Consider the following 8,878-nt stretch of genomic DNA (forward strand, 5'->3'; position numbering starts at 1 on the left):
AGTAACAAGTTAAGGTTTTGTCATATAAATTTCATTATTATGAGTAATAAAAAATATTTAAAAAATTGTATAAATAATATAAATATCTTTTCTATTTCTTTAATATTAATGACATTATATATAGTTGCTGATAACAAGGGAGAATGTAATTTGTACAGAAAATATATTTAATTTTTGTTTTTTTTACTATATTTATAAATCAGTATATACTACCGGCTTTTTTTATTTTATAAATTTGCTCAATCTTTTTCTTGAATACAAAGACAAAAATTGGGTAATCTATAAATTAGACACATCAAAGTTTTCTAGAATTTTTATATGGTGCTTACAAGTTTTTAAGTTTTGAAAAAATTGTATCGCTATATAATAATAATAATAATAATAATAATAATACAACTGAGATTTTATATATGCTAAAGTGTAAGTTTTCCTAGCAAAACAAATCTTTTTGTTTGACCATAAAACAATGATGAGTAACTCAATGCTCGATGAAGAATTAAACACAAAAGTAGATTACCTATAATGTGTGAATTCTTTTCATTATTAATTGAAGACTGATGTTAGTGAACTAATTGATCTTCCATCGCTTTTGCAATCCATTCTGGTTCAGTTTGTGCGATCTTTTCTATTATCTGATTAACTTGATAACACAATGACTGTATTTGTTTGTCCCAAGTAGGTAATGTTTCGCGTGCTGGAAAAACGAATTGTTTTAGAGTAAAAAGGATATTTTTCGTCTACAAAACATATATTTAATTATAATTACACTTACTTTCAAAATGTACAATGGAATCTATCTGATCTATATAACCATTCATTCTGCTTTCAGTAATCATTTGACTAGCAATTTTTTCAGCTTTTGTTGGTGGAATCTCCAGCAAAGCGCCCAATTCTTCGAAAGTAATATTGTTATATAATTTACTAGCCGATAATAAATTATGTTCGATAACAGCTCTATCAAGTATAGTAGATCCCAACCCATCGATAGTACAAGCTTTTTGATGCGGTTGTAGAAGAGCTTCAAATTCTTGAAGTTCGGAACGACGGATTATACGATCCAAGTACATCTTTTCCAAGATCGAATACGCGGGAAGTTGTTGACAACGTTCATCTTTGAATAATGTCGCTAGCATACGACTTCTTTGCTGTCCTATTAAATATTAATTTCTAATTTGTTATAACGATATTTTATGGATGAAAAAAACGTAATAAGATATAATTACCTGCAGAAGCAAGTACTGTACAAATTAACGCATTTCTAAGAGCAGTCATTCGTTCATCTTCATGTATGATAGATCTGTATGACAATTCATTATACCTCTGTGCCGCTTCTATAAATTTTCTCCTGTAATCTAATACTCTTGCATAACAAACTTTATAATAGATCTGTAATTGTTCATTTTTAGACTCCGCCTATAATATAACGAAAGAGAAAGATAATAATTGAAACATAATAGAGAATTGATGCTATTACAAATAAAATATATTAGAAATAATTACTTGCAAGAGAGATGCTCTATTAATAAACGCTTCAGCTTGTACTGGATCATCATCTTCTAGATACAATCGTGCAATCTTAAGATAAGTTTCGAGTTTGTAATCGACAGTATATTGTCTGTAAGATATTGATTTCATATTATTTATTACATCAAAATTGCTAAAGAAATTATTAGTAGATTACTATTATTAATGTATATAAAATTTCATATTCAAAATAATTACTTTTGGCCCGTCTCAAGAGGAATTCCAACTAAGACATTAGCTGCTTCTCGCCAATTTTGATTACGTTCATAAATATCAGCTAAGTGTTGCCTTATACTAGCTACCTGTTCTTCGAAAGATATAACACGGGGTTGAACCTACATAAACATCTATTCAAATATCTTTCTAATTTGATGGAAGTATTCTATTCTAATTCATAAATATTTAAATACCTTATCTAAAGTATAATGTGAGACAGCCTTCGAAATTTCATCAGGTAGGGTTTGTAATCTGGTACTAACATCTGTTAAAACTTGTCTTGATATTACTAAACTTACATTTTCATTGACAACTGAAACAAACAAACTTACGTTATTACTTTTTATATTTGTATCTAAAAAATAAATGAACATTTCAATTAGAAAACATTGATGATAATGATGATGATGATGATAATGATGATGATGATAATGATGACGATGATGATGACGATAATGATAATGATAATGATAATAATAATAATAACATACTTGATTCAATGAAAACTTTTAAAGCCTCGACGAGCTCACCGTTTCCTTGTGTTTGATTTGAGTTAGCCGATGCTAGTATCGCATCTAAAATTGAACGATATCTAAAAATAAAAGAAAAAATTCATATATCTTTATTCATCAATTAATAATAATATAAATAAGATATATTTAATTGTACATACTTTTCGGCTTGATCCTTGTGAGAACCGCCAGAATGTATCAAATTTGCGAGTTGTTGACGTACAGCGGCTACCGTCACCATCTTTTCGACGAACATAGGCCACGAACTATAATTTATTTCTGAACAAATACCAATATTCATCATATCTAAATTGACCAACTTCTATTTCTACAAAATAATTTCATGATGTCGTTTGGTGGCGTTGTTAAAATTTTCTATACTAGAAAAATACATACGAACGCAACACACATGCTCAATATATGTATTTAGTCACTGTATTGACTAATAATATTATCACATTTTGTAGAAATAAATTTAAAAAATTAATTGGGTAATAAAATTATTTTCTATTATTAAAATAATATATTGTTTAATTTTTAGATATATATATATATATATACATATATATATATTATGAAGAGAATATTATATCGAATATATTTTAACCAATCAAATAATAATATCGTAAAATTTGACCAATCGTACGATTACTTTCCCGCCAAAGAAGGAATAATCTTTAAACATTTAATGTCAAATATTTAAACAATATATCGTCGTTATGGAAACTTATTAAACAACAGAAAATTCAATTAATTATTTATATATTAAAAAATATGTTTAATTGCCCACGCGTGTATATATATTACATATGATTAATATATCTTTTCAGAGAGGAAGTAGTAGATTTTAATATGTAATAGAAAATAAAGGTCTCAAAATAACTATTTATCTTTACGACTTCATGAATTATACACTCATTTTTTATATTTATCTTTTTTTTATATAGATTAAGTAAGATATTAAACGGAAAAAAATCTAAAAAATATATTAGAAAAATCTTCGAAAAAAATGATAATTAGAATGATTCAATTTCATACATATTATTTCTTTTAGCGCCTTCGAGATGAACATTTTGTCAGATAATTTTCTTTTTTATTGGTTCAAGGGGGCGCTCATAGGTTGACGTGTTTTTAGCCGCGGAACGAGAAAAATGGCGAAATCGAAATCTGCAAAGTGCGCGAAAATATCCCTTTGCATTGTTGGTCAATTTAGCTGTTAAACGGAATATCGATTCTCCCTAGCTCAATCGCAAAGAGAATTTATTTGGTGTTTATCGTAAAACGTTTATTTAATCGGTAATTTGGTGTTTTAGCTTTAAACGACCTTTAAGTCTGTTTGTACACAGCGGTGCGTAGTGCACTGTGGGACAGCAATGGTGGGCGCGTGATTTTGAACAAATTCGAGATATCAAGGGAACGCGTAGGTATGTACGATAAATCGTGGAATTTCTTTCTGAGAGCATTTAAATGGCATTGTAATGTTTACTGTGACATGTTTGCTATATGTATAACAATTTTATCATAAATAATGTGACTTTCGTGGCACGCCCCCACCCAACACTGTACGTACCTGATACGAATTAATAAGTTTTAGGTTAAGTTTTGTTTTATTCGATATCAAGCTTATATTTAAAAAGATTCTCGTTTAATTTAACGGATTAATACTTGGAGTGCTTTACGTTGAATATAATGTTTCCATTTTATTAATATAAGTGCATTAAAGTTTATTAAATACGTGTACCAGTTCGTTTTATGGAAAATGGCGCGTTCTAGCAATAAATGGCGCTAATGTTCCTGAGTGGTTCATTCTTCGAATTTTCCATCATGATTCAAATTTGATTGTTCTAATAATTAAGAGTCTAGAATTGTCCTGTCACTTGCATTATTGCCAACATTAGTACGTATTTAAGATGTATTTTATTCAATAATTGTGTTTATATGTTTCTTCAAGATTTGAATTTTTGAATTTTTAAATTCTTATCTAATGGTCTTATTTGCTGAACATATTGTTAAGTGATTTTCTATTCGATTATCTTTTTGGATTAATTCCTTTATATTAATATATTTTATTAGTAGTATATTATTTACAATATTTATTATTATTGTATATATATCAAACTTACATATATTCAGGTAGTGTTTACAGTGGTCTGCGTCGACACTGATAAACTTGATATTTTAATTATTGATATCTTTTAATACGCTAACAAATAGAATCTTCTAATATGCTAACAAATAGAATCTTCTAATACGCTAACAAATAAAATCTTTTAATACGCTAACAAATAACATTAGAATAATCAATGGAGAATATCCATACGGTCTATCTAATTATCTTATTATTGGTCGTAGAAAAGTTCAATATTAATAACTGAATTGACAGAGACTTAATCTATTTTTTTTACTATTCAATTTAAATTATAGATACATTATAATATGGAATAGATAAATAATTATGCTGAATAGATGATTATTATAATATTATATCTCATTTTTAATAGGTAATATCGTCATGTCTTTAAATAAAGGGCATAATGCGAGGGCTCTAGTCGAACCGCTAGCTCTTGATTCCCGTACATTGGGCGATGGAGATCTTAGTGCTCTAACTCTTTCACACAGCAATGAACAGTATTCGTCAAATGATTTTGAAGCATTTGCGAATATTCAAGCTGAATTGGAATGTATAAATGCGGAAGAAGTCATGGCTACTGACGAAGAACAAGTAATGATAGAGCAAAACATTGAGGCTGAAACTGTTGTACCTGATGTGGAAATGTCTGACGTTTCAGAACAAATTCAAGCAGAAGAAATAGTTTTCACTAGTGCAAGTCAAAATAATCAAAATATTATATTTCAAACTAAACCGTCATTACAAAGGGTTCCCGTATCTGCAGTGCAGGTATTTTTATATTTTAAATCGTTTTTATCACCTTGCAAGATAAATCGAAAAAATTAATTTATTTATATACATAAAACAATGTTCATAGGTTAAACAAAATATTTGTGCAGCAACTCAAAGTCAATCAATCATGATAGTATCTCCAGCAAGTGGACAAGGTACCAGCCAAATTTTAAAAATTTCTCATCCGGCATCGGCATCTACTGGACAATTACAATCGATAGCACAAACACTCATAACGGCCAAACCTGCAGATGGTAGTGTTCTGCAATTAAGATCAACACAGGCAAATAAACCTCTTATGGCAACTAGCCATGCAGGAAGTATTACGCTAAGCAATTTACAAAATGTAAAAACAGTGCAAACAGCCAAACGTTCAGTACAAAGTAATCAACAAAATCGGAATGTAAGACAAGTTTTATATATTTTATTTATTTTATATTTTAATAGTAAATCTAATTTAATATATATTAATGACAAAGTGTATTCTTTCATAGGTTTATACTAAAATGATATTAACTGGAAGTCAAACACAACCAGGACAACAAGTTCTTATAACAAGTTCACAGAATGAAATCCAACCAGCTCAAACAATCAAGTTTTTAAGTAGTAATGTAAGTAATCAAAATATGACAAGTCCAACTAAAACTATAACCTTGGCACAAGCACAACATTTAGGATTATTAACTACAAACAAAGTTCAACATATATTACCGTCAACTCCACAGAAACAGGTACATATTATTTCTTCGTGTTATAAAAATATTAAATTATTATTCAATTCTTATATAACCATTTTCATATTACTTAAAGGGCATTATTGTCAACAAATTACTTCAATCCTCGACATCTCAATCATCGAAAATGACAATAGTTCCCAGCAGTGCTGTTAAATCCCCAACTAAAATATTACCAGCACCAACAATTAATTCTCAAGTTAAAACATCAACAATTTCTAATCAACAATCAGTATTTTCTTCATCAAGCAAAACGAATATGCAAACAAGTCCACAAAAAGTGATTATTAGACAGGTAATTATCTACAAATCAATTTATTTTCAATTACATCGAATAAATTAATAATTAAATTAAAACTTTGATTAATTTTATGTGACATATTATTATTTTAGAGTTCTTTAAAGCCTGGAACGGTATTAGGAAGTGGACAAGTTATTCGAATTCCTGCAAATCAAAATATTGTAACTGGTTCCAATCAAGTACATCAAATTCAAATGCCAGGAAGACAGGTAAAATTATTTATTCTATTATATATGATTTTTAATATAATTAATTATATATATATATATATATAAATTTACATAATATTTACATTATTATATACATATTACAGGTGCAATATGTTAGATTAGTGAGTACTCCTTCATCTGGTACTACCAATGTCGTTACCGTAGGCAAATCAAAAGCACAAACGACTTTGCAAACTGTAGGAGTAAGTCAAAAGTTAGGTGGACAACAACAAATAGTAAAGGTATAAAAATATATACAAAAACATATGACAAATAATGTTTATCATCATTTTAATTAAATCAGTTAACATTTAAGTTTAATTACAGGTTGTTCCTTTAAACACTGGTAATCAATCATTAAGAACAGTAGCACCAAAGACTACAATAACTGGAAGTAGTCAGAGGTTGTTAATCCCTGCTGCTGCAACAGTAGGAAATCAATCTAAAAATGCTGTTGCTATACCAGCATCTGCTTTAAGTCAATTTGCATCTGGTCAAGCTGTTCTTTCGGCTAATTCCAATGTTAGTAATATTGTTGTTCTGCCAGCACAGTATATACAGCAGGTATAATTTATATTTCTATATAAAGTATATTTTAAACATTATATTTAATTTAAAACAAGAAAAGTATTACTTATATTAAGTTTCATTGGAACAGCAGCATACAGACGATGGAAAAATAAAATCTCAGCAATCCACTCCCAACTTATTAGGAAATACACAAAATTTGCAAAATATATCTAATAATTTAACATCAGGATCTATATCTGACAGTAAATCATCTCAGAGATCATATTCAAATGTTGAACCAAATGGTATTAGACCGAGGAAACCATGTAATTGTACTAAATCGCAATGTCTTAAATTGTGAGTAATTTAGACTAATCTAAGTATAAATAAATCTAATTAATATTAAAAGTTGTATGATAGCTTTTCTTTTCATATTGAATATAAGATACATTTAATATATTTTATTCATTGATAATTCAGAATTGTGTTTAAATCCAATAGTAGTAGGCAATGAATAACTGTTTGTTGGTTACTATTGTATTGTAAAAAATGACAGTCTGGTGAAGCTTCTTGTAATTCAGAAACGTACATTTGAATCAAAGCTACTTATTTTCATGTTAAAGAACATTAGTGTTTTAAGCTTTATTTATAGGAGTACAAATATTCAATATTCGTAGTTGACTTATTTGAAATATATTCGTATAAAATTGATATCGCATTTAAAGCATGGATATAATTGCACACAGATATTGTGATTGCTTTGCAAATGGAGAATTTTGTCATATGTGCAATTGTAATAATTGTTCAAACAATCTTGGCAATGAAGTGGAAAGACAAAGAGCTATCAAATCTTGTTTGGAACGTAATCCAAATGCTTTTCGTCCAAAAATTGGGAAAGGTCGTGAAACTGGTGATGATATACGTAGACATAACAAAGGATGTAATTGCAAACGAAGCGGATGTTTAAAAAATTATTGTGAATGTTATGAGGTATTGCAAATAATTATTAACTAAATTATAACATTAAATACATTAAGTATTTTTTTAATTTAACGAATTAGTTTGTTAAATTAAAATAAAATATTGAAAGAGAAATTATATAAATTTTAGGCTAAAATTCCATGTTCTGCAAATTGTAAATGTATTGGATGTCGAAATATAGAAGAACCTACTTTAGAAAAAAAATCTTTGAAAGATTTGGCAGATGCTGCTGAAGTAAGGACAGCACAGCTAACGTTAAATAAAGCCAAACTGCAATTATCCGAAATGGCTTTTAGACCGCCTGCTGTTTCAAATACTGGTGCAAGGTATGTCATTTTAAAGATAATAAATTAATTGTTAATTCTATATGATCCTAGTTAATAATGTATTTGAAAAACTATTAATTATATATTTTTGGTTGATACGTTGATATAATTAATAAAATGTATATATTTTTTTGTTTATATTCTCTAGGCAACCATTTAATTTTTTGACTGATAAAGTAGTAGACATGACTTGTCAATGTTTATTAGCACAAGCTTATGAAGCTGAGCGTGATATGTTTGATGATGAAACATCACAAAGACTTATAATCGAAGAATTTGGACGATGTCTCAAAGAAATCATAGAATCTGCGCATAAAGCAGAAGCTACCTAGCAGGTGCAGTTAAAAAGAAATTTTTTTTTTATTATTACTATTATTATTATTACAAACGTCCACAAAAATTGTACAATTAAGAATACATTAATTTTTCGTTTATTTTAAGTATATTTTAAATATATATTATTAAAATAAAATCGTGAAAAATTCGCAATGAAAATGTTACATACCAAAGAATGCGAACGCATGATACATCACAATCGAAAGAATTTTATTTACAACAGCTATATCATGATGTTTTTCATCTAACGCAAAACTTTTAGAGAATTTGATTTGATTTGTATACTTGAATTGAACATTTGGAAATAACAAGTATTAGGACTGATTA

The 8,878-nt window shown here is 28.1% G+C and overlaps 2 protein-coding genes across 6 annotated transcripts; one reads left to right on the plus strand and one right to left on the minus strand.

Moving 5' to 3' along the window:
• Positions 1-306: 306 nt before the first annotated feature.
• Positions 307-2,656, minus strand: LOC106789981 (COP9 signalosome complex subunit 4). Its single transcript, XM_014754579.1, has 8 exons — positions 2,414-2,656; positions 2,232-2,332; positions 1,935-2,053; positions 1,723-1,859; positions 1,501-1,615; positions 1,224-1,413; positions 773-1,150; positions 307-694 (listed from the first exon to the last, which is right to left on the minus strand). Exons 1-8 carry the CDS (start codon positions 2,554-2,556, stop codon positions 561-563), a joined length of 1,317 nt encoding a protein of 438 aa, XP_014610065.1. The 5' UTR covers positions 2,557-2,656; the 3' UTR covers positions 307-560.
• A 712-nt stretch (positions 2,657-3,368) lies between these two features.
• Positions 3,369-8,863, plus strand: LOC106789987 (protein lin-54 homolog). 5 transcript variants are annotated; one of them, XM_014754588.1, is made up of 12 exons: positions 3,369-3,814; positions 4,754-5,151; positions 5,240-5,557; positions 5,649-5,885; positions 5,965-6,183; positions 6,282-6,398; positions 6,503-6,640; positions 6,726-6,962; positions 7,057-7,265; positions 7,655-7,898; positions 8,019-8,215; positions 8,364-8,863. In XM_014754588.1, the coding sequence occupies exons 2-12, from the start codon at positions 4,765-4,767 to the stop codon at positions 8,545-8,547; spliced, it is 2,487 nt and encodes an 828-aa protein (XP_014610074.1). In that variant the 5' UTR covers positions 3,369-3,814; positions 4,754-4,764; the 3' UTR covers positions 8,548-8,863. The 5 variants fall into 5 exon arrangements, with proteins under 5 accessions (XP_014610074.1, XP_014610073.1, XP_014610076.1 ...); XM_014754587.1 differs by having other exon boundaries at positions 3,369-3,676; XM_014754590.1 differs by having other exon boundaries at positions 3,369-3,676; positions 7,060-7,265.
• The last annotated feature ends 15 nt before the right edge of the window (positions 8,864-8,878 follow it).

This window comes from Polistes canadensis, unplaced genomic scaffold, assembly GCF_001313835.1.
Source record: "Polistes canadensis isolate GaletaPanama2010 unplaced genomic scaffold, ASM131383v1 scaffold_209, whole genome shotgun sequence".
Classification (NCBI taxonomy): Eukaryota; Metazoa; Arthropoda; class Insecta; order Hymenoptera; family Vespidae; genus Polistes; species Polistes canadensis.

What these genes read in the sequence shown, in the direction of transcription:
- LOC106789981 (XM_014754579.1), bottom strand. Translation starts at nt 2,556, where the DNA reads ATGATGAATATTGGTATTTGTTCAGAAATAAATTATAGTTCGTGGCCT. An exon ending in CCTCTTGAGACGGGCCAAAA is followed by an intron (nt 1,616 to 1,722) that starts GTAATTATTTTG and finishes AATATCTTACAG; the next exon opens with ACAATATACTGTCGATTACA. An exon ending in TTCCATTGTACATTTTGAAA is followed by an intron (nt 695 to 772) that starts GTAAGTGTAATT and finishes TCGTTTTTCCAG; the next exon opens with CACGCGAAACATTACCTACT.
- LOC106789987 (XM_014754588.1), top strand. Translation starts at nt 4,765, where the DNA reads ATGTCTTTAAATAAAGGGCATAATGCGAGGGCTCTAGTCGAACCGCTA. An exon ending in TTCCCGTATCTGCAGTGCAG is followed by an intron (nt 5,152 to 5,239) that starts GTATTTTTATAT and finishes CAATGTTCATAG; the next exon opens with GTTAAACAAAATATTTGTGC. An exon ending in GTTTCAAATACTGGTGCAAG is followed by an intron (nt 8,216 to 8,363) that starts GTATGTCATTTT and finishes TATATTCTCTAG; the next exon opens with GCAACCATTTAATTTTTTGA.